The sequence below is a fragment of the Scyliorhinus torazame genome, chromosome 3 (genome assembly GCF_047496885.1).
Source record: "Scyliorhinus torazame isolate Kashiwa2021f chromosome 3, sScyTor2.1, whole genome shotgun sequence".
Lineage (NCBI taxonomy): Eukaryota > Metazoa > Chordata > Chondrichthyes > Carcharhiniformes > Scyliorhinidae > Scyliorhinus > Scyliorhinus torazame.
In genome coordinates this window covers 64213595-64232961 of record NC_092709.1, presented here as the reverse complement: position 1 = coordinate 64232961, position 19367 = coordinate 64213595, and the positions used below count along the sequence as shown (strand labels likewise).

Here is a 19367-nt window from a genome sequence, read left to right as displayed (position 1 = left end):
CCAAGCGCCTTGGCGTGACTTGATGGCGTTGTTACATCTTGAGAAATTTACCGTGAGAGGGTCAGTGGAAGGGTTTTACCGCAGATGGCGGCCGTTTATATTGTATTTTAAAGAGTTGGTCACTATTAGCTGTTAGGGGGGTGGGGTAGGGTAGATTGGGGGGATTTAGTAACTAAGTTTCACTTTTGTAAGGGAAGAGGGGGATGAGGAAGGGAATTCTTTTTGTTTAATTGTTATTCTGTGTTTTTGTAGGTTTTGTACTAAAATTGTTAAAATGTTTAAGAAAAATATTTCCAAAAAAATTTTCTGTTGGTAAAACCGTGTTGACTTTGTTTTAATCATACTATGCTTTTCTCAGTGCATCATTTAGACTTGCTTGAGAATATATTTCAGCGTTGTCCTAATAACTGAAATTAGGTTAACTGGTCTGTAGTTCACTATTTTTTCGCTCGCTCCTTCCTTGAAAAGTGGTGTAACCTTTCCAACTTCCAATAGTGCATTGAATCCATGGAACCCTGGGTGGCACGGTGGCGCAGTGGTTAGCACTGCTGTCTATGGCGCTGAGGACCCCGGTTCGATCCCGGCCCCAGGTCAGTGTGTGGAGTTTGCACATTCTCCCCATGACTGCGTGGGTTTCATTCCCACAATGCAAAGATGTGCAGGTTAGGGGGATTGGCCACACTAAATTGCCCCTTAAAAATATAATTAGGTACTCTAAATTTATTTTAAAAAAAGAATCCATAGAATCCCTACTGTGCAGTAGGAGGCCATTCGGTCCATTGTGTCTGCACCGACCCTCTGAAATAGCAGCCTACCTAGGCCCACTTCCCCAACCTATCCCCATAACCCCACCTAACCTGCAAATCCAGCCGTGTCTTGAGATGCCGACCCATTAAGAAACTAGCCAGCGTAACCCCAGTGGTGATATGCGGTGTTGTATTGTACGAGAGCAAGAAGCTTGCGAAATGAAGCTGTGTTGGCCTATGACATTGTTTTTTGCTTTGAAAGTTTGGACAGCTCTTTCAGCAGGGTAGTCGGGGCTGTCCTTATATTTTGGATTCCATTGGATTTCACGAAGAGTTGAAACTCCATGGCTGTGAAGGCAGTATCGTTGTCTGAGACAATCACCTTAGGTAGGCCGTGAATCGCAAACATTTGGAGTAACTTGTCCACTGTGGCTGCTGCTGTGGTGGAATGCATAGGCTGGACATTTGGCCACTTAGAATGGGCATCAACGATGACCAAAAACATCATACCCAAAAAGGGATCCGCAAAGTCTTGTCCACGGGCATGCTGGCCACTCCCAAAGGTGCAAACCCCTGGAGGCTGAAGGTTCTGTTGAGACTGACAGTGGTCGCACCAATTGACCAGGCTTTCCAATTCCTGTCCATCCTCAGCTACCATTTGCAACCCCTGGTCAGTATCTTCATTTTAGATTGCCCCGGGTGACCACTGTGTAATTCTGTAAGTGGAGGCTGCCACCCCAGGGGTGGCACTATTACACTCACAAGTGATTTTGTCCCTACACTGCAAAGAGGATCTCATCTGAGCCGGCCAAAGGGGGGGCACTATTTCGCGGGCCGGGTCTGTGAGCGGCCTCTGCCATGTAGCATGGCGCAGCCGCTGCAGGCAGCAGCCGTGTGCATGCGTGCCCATGGACCTGGAAATTCTCCGGGCCGTATCGGCAGCTAGAGCCGAGTGCTCTACGCTGCCGTCCTGCTAGCCCCCAGCAAAATGCCACCGTTCCCACGCTGGCGTGGGGACATAGCCCCAAAATCAGAGAATCCAACCCAGGGTCTCTGTTGGTCCAATTTCTAATGTAGTCAGAAGAAATAGGTAAGATATCAAGAAAAGATAGAGCCATGATAATCTCCTGGGGAGTGGAAGGTTCAGAAATTGTTTTTTGGTTTTCCAGGCATTGGAACCGCCTTTCAGCAGTTCCGATGCACTGTTCAATGACAGCATGGGCCTCATTATAACAGGTCTCTGCCTCACCGCACCGGTGTCATCAGCCATGTCCTCAGACCTCTGCCGCCAACTGTGCTCAGCTGCTCTTCCCTCATCCAGACATTTACCCTTTGGCTCCGATAGGATCTTCAGTGGTGAAGCCCTGCTCTTTCGTGTTTGATTGTTGGCAGCTGCCTCTATGGTGCTGATGCTATGAGAATACAAGCATACTGTTCAGGCATCAGAGATTGCTGGACATGCCATGCACTAATCATCCTCTGAGACATGGCACCTGTGCCTTCGAGGAGGCACTTGAGAATATTTTGTTTATTAAACGGTCAACAGTAACAAATATTTGAAAATCAACTACGTAACATTCCACAAGGGTGGCACAGTGGTTAGCACTGTTGCTTCACAGCACCAGGGACCGGGTTCAATTCCCGGCTCGGGGCACTGTCTGTGCGGAGTCTGATTCTTCTTTTTTTTTGAAAAATATTGTATCGAGGCATTTATATATATATATATGCACATCAACACAACCATAAAACAAAACAAGCAAACAGGGCTTCAAATAATCAAAACAATTAAATACCTAACACCCCACCATCCCGTCTCCCGCTCCGCAACTTCCCTACCACCTGCTCATCCTGACCACAGTCATATGTTCCATGTGGACCACCTTGAACTGAGTAAAGCTAAGCCGAGCACACGAAGAAGATGCGTTCACCCTCCTCAAACCATTCCATCAGCTCCTTATAAATTTCTGACACTTTACTCTCACCTACCCCTGTTTTTGACACCATCTTGTCCTGTAGCCCCTGGGGCGGCAGGTGGGATAGGACGGTATCTGCTTCCTGACAAAATCCCTCACCTGTAAATACCGGAATCCATTCCCGGTGAGCAACTCAAATTCCTCCACCAGCCCCTCCAAGCTCAAGAAGCGGCCCCCAACGAATAGATCCCCAAACCGCTCAATCCCTGCCCATTGCCATCCCGTCCAGCCCTCCTCCCAGAGCAAACCTATGATTCCCGCAGATCGGTGCCCAAACCGAGGCTCCCTCCAGCCTCAGGTGCTACCGCCTCTGTCCCCACACCCTCAGATCCGCCACCACCAGCACTCTTGTGGAGTACCTGGTCAGCGAGAACTGTAAAGGTGCCGTCAACAGTGCCCCCAAACTCGAGTCTTTACTAGAGACTGCCTCCATCCGTTCCCATACCGACCCCTCCCCCACCACCCACTTCCTAACCATGGCTATGTTCGCCGCCCAATAGTAATAAATCAAATTTGGAAGAGCTAACCTGCCCCCCCCCGCCCCTCCCCCATCGGCCCCACTCCAGCGGCACCTTCTTCAGCTGCTGGGCTGTACCCACCCAAACAAACCCCAAAATCAGTGCATTGACCCTGGCAACTCGTTACCCTGCGGCTTCCTGATCTTTGTTTTTAGAAAATATTTTATTGAAGCATTTGTAATTTTCACAGTTTAACAATTTAACATTCTAAACAACCGAGCGAACCGACGCACACAACATCACCATAACATACCCAACTACCCTAGCTTCTAACTACCCGTTTTTTGGATTCCCTGTCCTTATTTTACACTGCCATGCCTCCCATTTTCCTCCCCTCCTTCTCCCCCCCCCCCCTCTCTCACTGCTGACGGTCAGTTTCCTTAAAGAAGTCGATGAACGGCTGCCATCTCCGAGCGAACTCCTGAATTGAACCTCTCAAGGCGAGGTTCCAGCCTGAGAAACCCTGCCATGTCACTACCTCACACTCCTGACTTGGAGGCTCCGAGTCCCTCCATCCCAACAAAATCTGAGCCAGCAGAGAGGGAAAGGCCAAAATGTCGGCTTCTCTCCCCCCTGGGCCGCCGGATCTTCCGATACCCCAAATATTGCCGTTTCTGGACTTGGAGTCACACTCCCTTCCAGGACCTCTGACATGACGTCTGCAAATCCCTACCAGAATCCCCTCAACTTCGGACACGCCCAGAACATGTGTACGTGATTCGCCGGGTTACCCCCACACTGCCTGCACCTGTCCTCCACTTCCTCAAAAACCGACTCATCCGTGCCACAGTCATACGAGTCCTGTGGACCACCATGAACTGGATCAGGCTAAGCCTGGCACACGACGAGGATGAATCGACTCTCTTCAAGGCCTTTTCCCATAGTCCGACTTCCAGCTCCCCTCCCAACGCTTCCTCCTACTTCCTCCACCTCCCTGATTCGGACCCCTTCCCACTCCCTCATTTCCTTGTATATTTCCGGACCCTCTCCAACCCCTGTTTTTGACATCACCTTATCCTGTAGTCCCCTTAGGGGTAGATGAGGAAAGCTTGGGACCGGTCTCCGGACAAAATCCCATACCTGCAGATACCGAAACCTGTTCCCACCCGGCAACTCAAACATTCGGCTTCCTTATCAGCGCCCTGTGTGTTCCGGTCCACCTCCAGGGGCCGTTTGAAGACCCCCCCCTCTCCCAGCAACTTCTCCAACATCTTGGCTACATACGAGCCAGTGTCCGCTCCCTCAATGCCCTCTGGCAGCCCCACAATCCTCAGGTTCAGTCTCCGGAAGCGGTTCTCCAGATCCTCCACCTTCTCCTGAAGCCGCTTCTGGATATCTCGCATCACCCCCGTCTCAGCCGCCAATGAAGTAAGCTGCTCCTCATGCTCCCCCACCAACTCCTTCACCTTCTGGATCGGCTGGCGTTGAGACTCCAACCTCATCCCCACGCAGTCGATCCCCGCCTTAAGCAGATTCACCATCCTCGCCAGGTGCTCCAGAGACTCCTTCCTCTGCTGGGTGAACTTCTCGTTCAAGAAATCCACCAGCTGCTCCAAAGACCACTGCGATGGTAGGGCCATCTTCCTCTGTGTCGCAAGCAAAGTTTCTTGCTCCGACAGCTCCTTCCGCCTAAAACCACTTCTGGTCCACGAATCCATCGACCGGTGGAATAAACTCTTCCTCCACTACTCCTGCACCTTTTTACATTAAAGCATCCGCCTGGGAAAAGGCCCCAAAACACCGCCACAAGAGGGAACTGTCAAATATGTGACCACTCACACCATGGCCGCCATCGGAAGTCCATCAGCCCATTTTCACAAAAAAAAACATGTATTACCCCTCGCAGATTCCTCAACAGAAAAGGAGGATAAGCCTAAGAATGTGTTATAAGGTCCAGAACATTGTCCCAGAAATGATCTGTCCATCAATGTGTGGTTTGTACCACGTCTCAGTTTCATTCTCTGTCCAGAAGCCACAGCTGTACAGGCCCTCCCAAGTGGCCCAATCTCACCAGAACCAAATCCTGGCACCCACATATTCCATCCGTGCTCAAGGTGCAGTTGAACATCTTTGACTTGCAGCGTGTGTATCCTGCTGTGACGTGCCAGTTACATGCAGCACTTAGCACACCAGCAACAAAAGCATCAGCAATCTACGAAAACATTTCTTCAACGGCGTCATAAACTGGCCTCATTTGGAACAATGTCCACACCAGGACCCGCAGCATCTTCTTGCTTCAAACCGGATTGCTTTCTGAACTCATACATTCCCCTGAGCCTGGTGTTCCAGGTCCCAGGTATCTTTCAAAAAATTGTCCTTCTTTCTGGCTACAGGAAAGGAAGGAAATTGCAAAAGCAGCCTCCGGGCATTTGCAGCCACCACCAGCAGGAGCAAGCAGCAAACACAACCCGCTGCTGTGAATTGCTCTCACAACTAACAAGGCTAACTCCTCATTTGAATTAGCTTTCAGCTGTGAAGCTAGAGGTTGCTCACAGTCAAAGGGGGTGAAATTGCCTTTTATGAGGGAAGCTGCAGCAGGATTCCCTCCTGGGAGAGTTTGGTAGGACAGACAGGCTGCAGCTTTGGTTGCCCCTATTATGGTTCTCCACAACATTTAAAGATGACTTGAAGGCCCCACAGATGCAAAGCCCCTCAACCCCCACCTAAGCCAAGGGCGATCCCTGACCCGACCAAGCCCAGCCTCCTTGAGCGTACCCCCCCCCCCCCCCCCCCCCCCTGGCCCCGCACACACAAGAAGCTCCGGTGCCCTTGAGCTGCATGCAGGTAAATGGAAAGGACTACTCACCTGCTCAGTCCCCCTCAGAAGCCATTGCGCCAGCTTTAGGTTTTTGTAAAGGAGTGCTGAATGATGGCCATGTGACTTCTCGCTGGGGAGTTGGCTATTCCCAGGAGGTTGCTGTATTTGACTTTAATCTCGTTAATGACATTGAAATGAATGCAAATTAGGGTCAATGATATTGTCACCATTTTGGGGCGAGATCCAGAACACACCATCGGGAGCAAACCGGGTGAATCTCAAAATGGTTTGTCCTCTCCCGCTATTCACCCGGTGCACCCACATCCGCGCCGGGGCAACGCAGTCGCTGAATCGCACCCCTTGTCTCTTTTTTCATTGGAGTCACTCAGTAAATTCAATTATTTTGGTTTGTTATTCTCTACGGGGATCATAATAAAAGGAACTGGTCGACTAGATGAAAAAAAAAACTTTTTCTTTTGGTTGGGGTGTCTAGGACCATAGTGCATAATGAAAAAAAGAGTCAATCCTTTTAGGACCAATCACAAAGGGTGGTAGAAATTTGAAATTCTTTGACGAGGCCATTTGAAGATAGATAAATTGTTAATTTTAAATCTGAGATTGATAGATTTTTGATAGCTAAAGGTGTTATTGCATATGGGACATAGGCAGCTGTTTGGAGTTAGGGCATAGATCGGCCAATGTCTAATTGAATGGCAGAACAGGCTTGAGATGCTGAACTTCATCCTCCTGATTTTATCTTCATTATGTGTCAATGTGCATGCATGCATATGTGTCTAGAGATGCTTGTACACGTGTGCGTGTGTGTGCAGAGGCACTTGTTTGTGTACATGCAGACGTACTTTGCCTGTACATGTGTTGAGGTGCTTGTCCACTTGTGTGTACATGTCTGCTCTATGCATCTGCAAGTGTGCTTCTGTGTTTGCATGGTTTGTAAGTGTGTTTGTGTGTGTAGGAATGCTTGTATGTTTATATGTACAGATTTGCTAGTATGTGAGTACAAGGAAGCACAAGATCAGATACCCAACTTGAACGAGGGAAAGAAGGGATAATGAACATTGATAGAATAGGACTCAAGATTTCTGGGCACTATTACAGGAGAGCCATTAGACTCACGGAAAGAAGGCAATTGATAGATGGATAGAGTTCTGTACAGGCATTGTAGGATGGTTATTAGAATCAGTGAATTGGGTGGGCTGACATCAATCTGTTGGGGCATCAACTCACAATGTAAGTGTTGTATTGTTCCTTTTTCAGGTCCACTGCCCCTCAGACTGCGAGATGGTCATGACTTGTGTTCGGGAAGAGTTGAAATTTACAAGGATTCCTCCTGGGGAACCATCTGCAATAACAGCTGGGACATTGTGGATGCCTCCATTGTCTGCAAGCAGCTCAACTGTGGCGTTGCCTTGTCAGTGAACACCAGCGTTGCCCAGGGAGTAGATCCAATCTGGCTGGATAACGTGGAGTGTGTTGGGACGGAGCTCACCATTAGTGAATGTCCAGCAGACCAGCGGAATGTCAGCAACTGCACGCACAGTCAGGATGCTGGAGTTACTTGCTCAGGTCAGCAGTGATGAGTCACAATGCTGAAACGTTTGCATCATTGTGTTCACAGGGTTCAGGAAAGACCTGTGCTCCATCCCCTGGGAGTCTCGAGTTTGCTGATCAATCAGGAGACTGAATCGGCTCCTACAGTTTCCGTGTAACAGGCTTGAGGGGCTGGAGTCATCCTCTTGTTCTTGTGTAACAGGACTGAGAGACTGAATGGCCTCCTTCTATTCCTTAATGGGGAAGAAGAAACTTGTGAGTCTTAAAACCACAGCAGGAAAATGATCCAATCTTGTTTTTCTCTTGACAGGATCTTTTGATGTTAGATTGACCAATGGGACAAGTATGTGCTCAGGGAAAGTAGAGATTGCTTACCAGGCCATCTGGGGAACGGTCTGTGACGATGTCTGGGATCTCACTGAAGGAGATGTCATCTGCAGGCAGCTGAATTGTGGGAAGGCCGAGTCGGTAATTGGGGCTTACCATGGACAAGGGGCCGGGGAGCTCCTGTTCAGCTCATTAAGATGTGATGGAACAGAACGCTCCCTGGATGAATGCACCTCCAACCCACTTGATGCCAACAGCAATGTCCAATGTCAGCATGCTGGGGTCATCTGTTCAGGTACGTCTGCTTGCAATAAAGCAAAACCTTCCATGGCCTTCACCTGCTTTAAAGTCCTTTAGCCCTACCTTACTCTCTTTTTCAAATCCCTCATGGCCCTTGTCCTTTCTTATCTCTACAATCTTTAACAGCCCACAATTATTATTCCTATGTTCATATCCCTCCAGGCCATTGTTCCTTTGTATCCCTGTTACCTCCTCTGATCCTGCCAATTCTCATCCTCATGTTCAAATCCCTGCAGGTCCTTTCCTACTCGGTAATTTTCTTGAGCTCTGAAATCCAGGACAAAGTAGGCCTGTTTTTTTTAGCATCCCATACAACAGCTTCTACATTTTCTCCCTCCGCTACCTGTGCACCTTGGCAGCAGTGTGTACAATTTACAAGATGTCAAGCTTTCTTTGCTAGCACCTTCCAAACCTCTGACCTTTATCATCTGAAAGAATAAGGCAACAGACGCATCGGAACACCACCATGTGAACGTTTGTTACCGAGGTCTTACACCACCATCACTTGAAATATAATTGTTATTTCTTTGGTGTCGTTGGGGTAAATTCTTGTGACTCCCTCCCAAATGGCACTGTGGGTACACACTTATACCAATGGACTGCAGCGGTTCAAGAAGGCAGCTCACCAACACCTTCCCATGGGTGATTGGGGATGGAGAATAACTGCCAATGTTATGTCAGTGATGCCTACATTGAAAGAATGGATAAAAAAATTCTGTTTCGACATTGCAAACAGAATCTTGAGGCCTGGGAGATCAGCGGCGAAGGCGGAAAACATTACAAGAATCGGGAAACTTAATTCTCGTTGGAGGGATTGCGTTTCCTGATTTTCCCCACCCTTTGCCACTGACCTCCTGAGATTCATGCTCACAAAGGGTGTGAACCACATTTTAATAACTGGTACTACATTTAAATGCTTTTAGTGGCTCCCCTGCCAAAGATCCCCTCACTAAATATTCATACATCATGTTGGCGAGGTTTACAACTGGTTTGGCCAGGCATGACACAGTTGAGGGGGATCTGTCCGGGGGCACAGAGGTAAGTATAGCCCCCAGGGGGTGGAAGAACATGCCTGGCGTAGGTTGGCATTGTCAGCTTGGCACTGCCAGGTTGGGACTGCCAATCTGTGCCATTGGACAGTACTGGGGCAGACTCTAGTGGCAAGCTCTTGCGGGTTCTTTGATATGTGGTGGGTGGGTCAGAGCTGAGATGGGGGGCGGGGGTGCCGGCGATGATTGCTGGGGTGGGGGGTTGGGGGGAGAGGGTGGAATAGGTATGCCAGCGATGGAATGTCGGGGGGGGGGGGGGGGGTGGGGGGTAAACAGTAAGCCAACAATGAATGTCAGTGTGAGGGGGAAGATATGCCAGCAGTGAATGTCGGTGGAGGGTGGGTGAGCCTCCCAAGATCTCCATGATCTGTGCTGGGAGACGTTCAGCTGCCGTGCTGGTCAGGGCACCCTTTAAAGATGACGCCCCAGAGTCTTTGGAGACGGTTCCTAGCTCTAACAGGCTCCGCTCTGCCAGAGTAAACCACACCCACTCAATTCTTTTTGGCAAAGAGGTTCAGGATTCGGGTGAGAAAACTGGTTTATGGAACTGGAGAGTTCTGCGGCAATTTCTGTGTGAATCTGGCACTTTGCCTATCAGATGTCAAATCTGGAAGCTTTTCTACATTGTTTTACATGGGTGACTCAGTTGGTCACACAATTGCCTCTGAATCACAATACTCTGGGTTAAATACTCACAATAAACTGAGAACACTTCTGCCTACTTGAATAGATGTAAAAAAGAACTTGGCACTGTTTAGAAGAGGAGATCTCCTTCAGTATATTACTTTCCAAAATGCAATTTTCTTCATGATAGCTGTGAGCCAATCATTAAGAATGTTGGTGTTTATTCCTTATATATTTGCATTCAGTTCACTTTCTTTTCCAAATATGTTTGTAACATAAGCAAGGAGGCAAACCTGGTTTTGGTCACAGAATCAATGAATTGTTTTTTTTAATGTCCATTGCAAATGCAAGCAGCATGATTACTTATGGTGATTATCCCTTTAAAGGACAACACAGCAGAGTAAGGGTCCCTGGCCCAGGTGGAAGGGGTGTGTCCTGAGAAGAGACCCCTTAAAACCGGATAGCTAGGATAACATTAGAATAGTTCTACATAAGTTAGTTTATTGAGGATTGAAACTAGCACTGTGGCTTCACAGCGCCAGAGTCCCAGGTTCGATTCCCGGCTTGGGTCACTGTTTGTGTGGAGTCTGCACGTTCTCATCGTGTCTGCGTGGGTTTCCTCCGGGTGCTACGGTTTCTTCCCACAAGTCCCGAAAGACGTGCTATTAGGTAATTTGGACATTCTGAATTCTCCCTCTGTGTACTCGAACAGGCGCCAGAATTTGGCATCTAGGGGCTTTTCACAGTAACTTAATTGCAGTGTTAATGTAAGCCTACTTGTGACAATAAAGATTACAAATGAAATGAAATGAAAATCGCTTATTGTCACAAGTAGGCTTCAATGAAGTTACTGTGAAAAGCCCCTAGTCGCCACATTCCGGCGCCTGTTCGGGGAGGCTGGTACGGGAATTGAACCGTGTTGCTGGCCTGCCTTGGTCTGCTTTAAAAGCCAGCAATTTAGCCCAGTGTGCTAAACCAGCCCCTGATAATTAATTAATTAAAAATTAATCGTAGAAAGTGTACCCAGTATACCCAGTAATCATTATTAACCATCAAACATATATTTTTACAACATAGCAATAACAAGCATTTAAACTCTGGCTAATGGTGGCTGCAATGTATTTAAGCTAACTTGACCGAGTTCTCAAGCTAGGCAGAATCGGACAGAAATAATGTGGTCAGCAATAATGTAGCCAGCTCAATAAGCAATCAGTAGCCCTAACATCCTGTCTCAGACGATCCATGATACAAAGAAGAACCAGCTTCAACATCCTCCACCCAGACTAACAATGAGATAGGCAGGAACTGGCTGAGATAAGCAACATGGGAGCAAGGGACAGCGAGAGACAACGGTTACGAAAACAAAGATGTCCAGAGAACAGGATGGGGCTAAATCATGAGCTGATCACTGTGGTAGTCACCACTAACTGTATATTAGATGTAGTAACTGTATATTAGATGTAGTACGGTAAGGCTCCTGTACTAGAGGTACGGGGGTAAATCCCTGCCTGCTGGCTCCACCCAGTAGGCGGCGTATAAATGTGTGTGCACACCGGAGCTGCTCCCATTCTGGGAGCAGCTGCAGGAGGCCACACATCTCTGCTTAATAAAGCCTCGATTATTCTCTACTCTCTTCTTTGTAATAATTGATAGTGCATCAATTTATTAAGCAGAAATTTTACAGCGATGGAACTTTGTATCAAGCCTGATCGCCTACAGTTGCACCCTCAAGCAGCCTACGCCACGTCGGCCTTCGACCACTGGCTAGCCTGCTTCGAAAGCTACCTCCGATCATCGGCTGAACAACCCTCGGACGCACAGAAGCTCCAGGTCCTTTATTCACAGGTGAGCTCTGATATTTTTCCCCTTATCCGGGATGCGCCCACTTACACTGAAGCAATGGAGCTCCTGACAGGACATTACGTTTGGCCGGTTAACAAACTCTACGCCAGGCACCTCCTGTCCGCGAGACAGCAACTCCCCGGTGAGTCCTCAGACGATTTCTGGCGTGCCCTGCACAGCCTGGCGAGGAACTGTGACTGCCTTGCAGTTTCGGCAGTCGAGCATACAGAACTTTTAATCAGAGATGCTTTTGTTACGGGCATGGGGTCGGCATACATCCACCAGCGCCTATTGGAAGGGGGTACACTTGACCTTGCGGCAACCAGGCAGCTCGCGAATTCGCTAACAGTAGCCTCCCGTAACGTACAGTCGTACGCCCCCGACCGCACGGCACCCTCATGGACATAGTGGGCCCCACCAGCTACCGCCCCCAGCCCACCCCAAGCCTGCGCCGCGCGGCAGTCAGCCAACCCTGGGGGGCCCAAATGCTACTTCTGCGGGCAGACCAAACACCCCCAGCAGCGCTGCCCGGCGCGGAGCGCAACCTGCAAGACCTGTGGAAAGAAGGGACATGTTGCTGCTGTGTGCCAGGCCCGGTCGATCGCTGCTGTTTTTAGGCCCAGCATTCCTACATTCCCATGTGCAACCCGTGGGCGCCGCCATTTTCGTCCCCGCAGACCACGTGGCCCGTGGGCACTGCCATCTTCTTCTCTACAGACCACGTGCGGACTGTGGGCGCCGCCATCTTTAACGCCGCCCACCATGTGCGCCCTGTGGGCGCCGCCATCTTCACCGCCATTTTGGACGGCGCCTCAGGACCCCTGCTAGTCGGGAACTTCGTCTGGCCGTTCATCGCCTGCCACCACCGCCGATCAGCCCGGGGCCTACCAGCACCAGCCGCAGCTCGCCTCGATCACCCTCGACCAGTCCCGGCCTCACAACCGCGATGACTACGGTGAAAATCGATGGGCACAAGACTTCCTGCCTTCTTGACTCCAGGAGCACGGAAAGCTTCATCCACCACTCTACGGTAAGGCGCTGCTCCCTCGCGGTACACCCCGTTACCCAGAGAATCTCCCTGGCTTCCAGATCGCATTCCGTGGAAATCTGGGGGTACTGCATTGCGACCCTCACCATCCAGGGCGTAGAGTTCAGCAACTTTCAACTCTACGTCCTCCCCAACCTCTGCGCTGTCCTGTTACTCGGTCTGGATTTCCAATGCAATCTCCAAAGCTTAACTTTAAAATTCGGCGGGGCCCTACCACCCCTCACCGTATCCGGACTCACGACCCTTAAGGTCGATCCACCTTCCTTGTTTGAAAACCTCACCCCGGATTGCAAACCCGTTGCCACCAGGAGCAGGTGGTGCAGTGCCCAGGACAGGACCTGCCATCAAGTCGGAGGTCCAGCGGCTGCTGCGGGAAGGCATCATCAAGGCCAGCAACAGCCCTTGGAGAGCCCAAGTGGTAGTGGTGAAGGCTGGGGAGAAACACAGGATGGTAATTGACTACAGTCAGACCATCAGTCGGTAAATGCAGCTCGACGCGTACCCCCTCCCACGCATATCTGATATGGTCTATCAGATTGCACAGTACTGGGTCTTTTCTACGGTGGACCTGAAATCTGCCTACCACCAGCTCCCCATCCACAAGGCGGACCACCAATACACTGTGCTCGAAGCAGATGGCCGGCTCTATCATTTCCTTAGGGTTCCCTTCGGCGTCACTAACGGGGTCTCGGTCTTCCAACGTGAGATGGACCGAATGGTACGGACTTCAGGCCACCTTCCCGTACCTAGATAATGTCACCATCTGCGGCCACGATCAGCGGGACCATGACGCTAACCTTCTCAAATTTCTCCACACCGCCAAACTCCTTAATCTCACGTACAATAAGGAGAAGTGCGTGTTCTGCACCAACTGCTTAGCCATCCTTGGCTATGTTGTGAAAAACGGAGTTCTAGGGCCCGACCCCGACCGCATGCGCCCCCTCATGGAACTCCCCCTCCCCCACTACCCCAAGGCCCTGAAACGATGCCTGTTTTTCTTTTCCTATAATGCCCAGTGGGTCCCTAACTATGCGGACAAGGCCCACTCACTCATTCACTCCACAGTTATCTCCCTGACGGCTGTGGTCTGCCAGGCCTTCAACCGCATCAAGGCAAACATTGCCAAGGCCACGATGCACGTGGTCGACGAGTCCCTCCCTTTTCAGGTCGAGAGCGATGCATCGGATGTCGCTCTGGCCGCCACCCTCAACCAGGCAGGCAGGCCCGTGGCATTCTTTTCCCCCACCCTCCATGCCTCCGAAATTCGGCACTCCTCTATCGAAAAGGAGGCCCAAGCCATCGTGAAAGCTGTGCGGCATTGGAGGCATTACCTGGCCGGCAGGAGATTCACTCTCCTCACTGACCAACGGTCGGTTGCCTTCATGTTCAATAATACAGGGCAAGATCAAAAATGATAAAATCTTAAGGTGGAGGATCGAGCTCTCCACCTACAATTACGAGATTTTGTATCGCCCCGGGAAGCTCAACGAGCCCCCCGATGCCCTATTCCGAGGTACATGTGCCAGCGCACAAGTGGACCGACTCTGGGCCCTACACGATAGTCTCTGTCACCCGGGGGTCACCTGGTTCTTTCACTTCATAAAGGCCCGCAACCTGCCCTACTCCATTGCGGAGGTCAGGGCTATCACCAGAGACTGCCAGGTCTGCGCGGAGTGCAAACCGCATTTCTACCGGCCAGACCAAGCGCACCTGTGAAGGCCTCCCGCCCCTTTGAACGCCTCCGCATGGACTTCAAAGGGCCCCTCCTCTCTACCAACCGAAACACGTACTTCCTGAACGTGGTCGATGAGTACTCCAGATTTCCCTTTGCCATCCCATGTCCTGATATGACTTCTGCCACGGTCATTAAAGCGCTCAACAGCATCTTCGCTCTGTGGTTCCGGGAGCGTGTTGTCCTCGTCTTCATCCCCAAGTGGAACCAGTGGGAGGACGGATCGTCCTGGGGCGGGGGCTGTGGTGAGGTGGGCTGGGGGGACGGTGAGTGGCGCCGGGGCAAGCGGAGGGGGGGGGATGTCAGGTGGTGGTCCGTGGGTGGGGATCCAGCTGGTGCCAGGTCTCGGAGGGAGACTGTGTCCTGGCACCCGTCGGGGTGCGCCACGTAGACGTACTGCGGGTTCGCGTGCAGTAGTTGTACTCTTTCGACCAACGGGTCCGCCTTGTGGGTCTGCACGTGTTTGCGGAGGAGGATGGGTCCAGGAGCTGCCAGCCATGTTGGGAGCAAAACCCCGGAGGTAGACTTCCTGGGGAAGGCAAGGAGACGTTCATGGGGGGTTTCGTTAGTTGCAGTGCAGAGTAGTGATCGGATGGAGTGAAGCGCGTCGGGGAGGCCCTCCTGCCAGCGGGAGACCGGGAGAACTTTAGATCGTAGGGCCAGCAGATCGTCCCATTCTCCCTCTCCACCTGCCCGTTTCCCCAAGGGCTGTAGCTGGTCGTCCTGCCCGAGGCAATGCTCTTGCTGAGCAGGAACTGACGCAGCTCATTGCTCATAAAGCAGGATCCCCGGTCGCTGTGGACGTAAGTGGGGAAACCGAACAGGGCGAAGATGCTGTTGAGTGCTTTAATGACTGTGGCAGAAGTCATATCAGGACATGGGATGGCGAAGGGAAACCTGGAGTACTCATCGACCACGTTCAGGAAGTACGTGTTGGTAGAGGAGAGGGTACCAGACTGCTCAAGATGTGGTTCCGATGCCTCGACCTGGTGCTGCACTGCAGTACACTGCCCGGAGGGTTGCCCGCTTTGTGGTGGTCTGCTGCGTGCTGCACAACCCTCGCACAGCAGCGGAGTAATGAGCTGGAGGCTGGTGATGAAGAACATACGGCCACCTCCGAGGAGGAGGAGGACATGCAGGAGGACGAGGGTGAGGGTGATGAGACGGCACTCAGTGAAAATAATGACGGGTGAAGAACCAAGCTTTCTCGGCCATGATTTCCTTAAACAAATCAATTTAAATTAAGCTGAGGTTTTTCAGTTGTGGGAACAAGGATGCCGGAACTGTTCAGACAATATGACAACATCTTCCGTGACAAATTAGGCAGAATCAAAGGGCTACAAACTAAGGTTTACTTTCATCCAGCTGCGACTCCTTGATTCTTTTCATGACCGATACCATATGCCTGATGCACGATCAATGACCACTAAAGCGAGGTTGTAGTCCAACTGAAGGCTTTAATAAGCTAGATGTTTCCCCCAGCAGCTCAGGTACAGAAAGAAGGCTGCTGGGACGGCACGGGCTCTTATACCCCGCCCAGCAGTGCGGAGCTACCATACATCCTAACCAATAGAAAGCATACAGTTTCCACCAATGGTGCTCCAGCCTATCAGGTACCGTAATAAATGTAATACCACAATGCCTTACACAAGGATACTGAGTGAAGCAGGCTGGAAGAACTAGGCATCATCCAGCCAGTTCAGTTCTCAGAATGAGCAGCACCTATAAGTTCCCATATTGAAACCGGACAAGACCATCCGTATTTGCAGTGATTACAGGCTAACGGTTAATTAGGACAACAAGCTGGATAAATATCCAATCCTGAGAATTGAAGACCTGTATGCAAAGCTGGCCTGAGGTCAATCTTATAAAGTCACATTTACCAGCAACTCAAATTAGATGAAGTTTCCCTGGGGTATGTCATGGTAAACACACAAAATGGCCTGTTCCAGTACATATGCCTGCTTTTTGGCTTGTCTTTGGCATGTGCAATATTCCAAAGTACAATGTGCGGGATTCTCCTTCCCGCCGCACCAAATTTCTGATGCAGCGTGCCCCCGAGATTCTCCGTCTCGCCAGCCAGCCAGTGAGGTTTTGCATTGTGGGCAGCCCCACGTTGTTGGGAAATCCTCGGGCTGGCGCAAAGGAGAATCCCAACAGTGGAAAATCCAGCCCATTGTCCCTTACAGGGGTCACCACGGGTTGTAATTTATCCCGATGATGTCCTTATACCTGGATTGACAAACGGCGAGGATGTAGAAATCTTAGAAGCGGTGTTAACGTTTCAGGAGGCTGGAGTTCACCGCAGGAAAGCAAAGTGCGCCTTTCAAGCCACTGATGTGACCTATTATTGACTGGAAAAGATATAGTTCGAGTACATTAGATGGGTCGTTTTTTGTACAATGTGTGCAGGAGGGTTTCCTGACACAGTTTGTTGACAGGCTAACAAGAGGCGAGGCCACGTTGGATTTGGTTTTGGGTAATTAACCAGGCCAGGTGTTGGATTTGGAGGTAGGAGAGCACTTTGGGGACAGTGACCACAATTCGGTGACGTTTATGTTAAGGATGGAAAGGGATAAGTATACACCGCAGGGCAAGAGTTATAGCTGGGGGAAGGGAAATTATGATGCCATTAGACGTGACTTGGGGGGGATAAGGTGGATAAGTGGGCTGCTAGTGTTGGACACACTGGATAAGTGGAGCTTGTTCAAGGATCAGCTACTGCATGTTCTTGATAAGTATGTACCGGTCAGGCAGGGAGGAAGGTGCCGAGCGAGGGAACCGTGGTTTACCAAAGAAGTGGAATCTCTTGTTAAGAGGAAGAAGGAGGCCTATGTGAAGATGAGGTGTGAAGTTTCAGTTGGGGCGATGGATAGTTACAAGGTAGCGAGGAAGGATCTAAAGAGAGAGCTAAGACGAGCAAGGAGGGGACATGAGAAGTATTTGGCAGGAAGGATCAAGGAAAACCCAAAAGCTTTCTATAGGTATGTCAGGAATAAGCGAATGACTAGGGACAGAGTAGGACCAGTCAAGGACAGGGATGGGAAGTTGTGTGTAGAGTCTGAAGAGATAGGCGAGATACTAAATGAATATTTTTCGTCAGTATTCACTCAGGAAAAAGATAATGTTGTGGAGGAGAATGCTGAGATCCAGGTAAATAGATTAGATGGCATTGAGGTACGTAGGGAAGAGGTGTTGGCAATTCTGGACAGGCTGAAAATAGATAAGTCCCCGGGACCTGATGGGATTTATCCTAGGATTCTCTGGGAGGCCAGGGAAGAGATTGCTGGACCATTGGCTTTGATTTTTATGTCATCATTGGATACAGGAATAGTGCCAGAGGACTGGAGGATAGCAAATGTGGTCCCTTTGTTCAAAAAGGGGAGCAGAGACAACCCCGGCAACTATAGACCGGTGAGCCTCACGTCTGTAGTGGGTAAAGTCTTGGAGGGGATTATAAGAGACAAGATTTATAATCATCTAGATAGGAATAATATGATCAGGGATAGTCAGCATGGCTTTGTGAAGGGTAGGTCATGCCTCACAAACCTTATTGAGTTCTTTGAGAAGGTGACTGAACAGGTAGACGAGGGTAGAGCAGTTGATGTGGTGTATATGGATTTCAGCAAAGCGTTTGATAAGGTTCCCCACGGTAGGCTATTGCAGAAAATACGGAGGCTGGGGATTGAGGGTGATTTAGAGATGTGGATCAGAAATTGGCTAGCTGAAAGAAGACAGAGGGTGGTGGTTGATGGGAAATGTTCAGAATGGAGTTCAGTTACAAGTGGAGTACCACAAGGATCTGTTCTGGGGCCGTTGCTGTTTGTCATTTTTATCAATGACCTAGAGGAAGGCGCAGAAGGGTGGGCGAGTAAATTTGCAGACGATACTAAAGTCGGTGGTGTTGTCGATAGTGTGGAAGGAAGTAGCAGGTTACAGAGGGATATAGATAAGCTGCAGTGCTGGGCTGAGAGGTGGCAAATGGAGTTTAATGTAGAGAAGTGCGAGGTGATTCACTTTGGAAGGAAAAACAGGAATGTGGAATATTTGGCTAATGGAAAAGTTCTTGAAAGTGTGGATGAGCAGAGGGATCTAGGTGTCCATGTACATAGATCCCTGAAAGTTGCCACCCAGGTTGATAGGGTGGTGAAGAAGGCCTATGGAGTGTTGGCCTTTATTGGTAGAGGGATTGAGTTCCGGAGTCAGGAGGTCATGTTGCAGCTGTACAGAACTCTGGTACGGCCGCATTTGGAGTATTGCGTACAGTTCTGGTCACCGCATTATAGGAAGGACGTGGAGGCTTTGGAACGGGTGCAGAGGAGATTTACCAGGATGTTGCCTGGTATGGAGGGAAAATCTTATGAGGAAAGGCTGATGGACTTGAGGTTGTTTTCGTTAGAGAGAAGAAGGTTAAGAGGAGACTTAATAGAGGCATACAAAATGATCAGAGGGTTAGATAGGGTGGACAGTGAAAGCCTTCTCCCGCGGATGGAAATGGCTAGCACGAGGGGACATAGCCTTAAACTGAGGGGTAATAGATATAGGACAGAGGTCAGGGGTAGGTTCTTTACGCAAAGAGTAGTGAGGCCGTGGAATGCCCGACCTGCTACAGTGGTGAACTCGCCACCATTGAGGGCATTTAAAAGTTTATTGGATAAACATATGGATGATAATGGTATAGTGTAGGTTAGATGGCTTTTGTTTCGGTGCAACATCGTGGGCCGAAGGGCCTGTACTGCGCTGTATTGTTCTATGTTCTATGTTCTATGTTCTTTTGTAGACGTACAAAATTCCCGTGAAAGACAGTATTAAGGCAATAAAGGAAGCGTCTGCTCCCACAAACACAACTTAACTCAAATCATTTGAGGATGGTGAATTACT

At 49.9% G+C, this 19367-nt stretch overlaps 1 protein-coding gene across 1 annotated transcript in view; it reads left to right on the top strand.

The window, feature by feature from the left end:
• LOC140408489 (scavenger receptor cysteine-rich domain-containing protein DMBT1-like) overlaps window positions 1-19367 on the top strand; it is a 231948-nt gene that overhangs the window by 136995 nt on the left and 75586 nt on the right. Inside the window, exons 4-5 of the mRNA XM_072495741.1 lie at window positions 7271-7579; window positions 7875-8186. Of these exons, the coding sequence (XP_072351842.1) occupies window positions 7271-7579; window positions 7875-8186 (621 nt within the window). The remainder of the gene's footprint in view (window positions 1-7270; window positions 7580-7874; window positions 8187-19367) is intronic.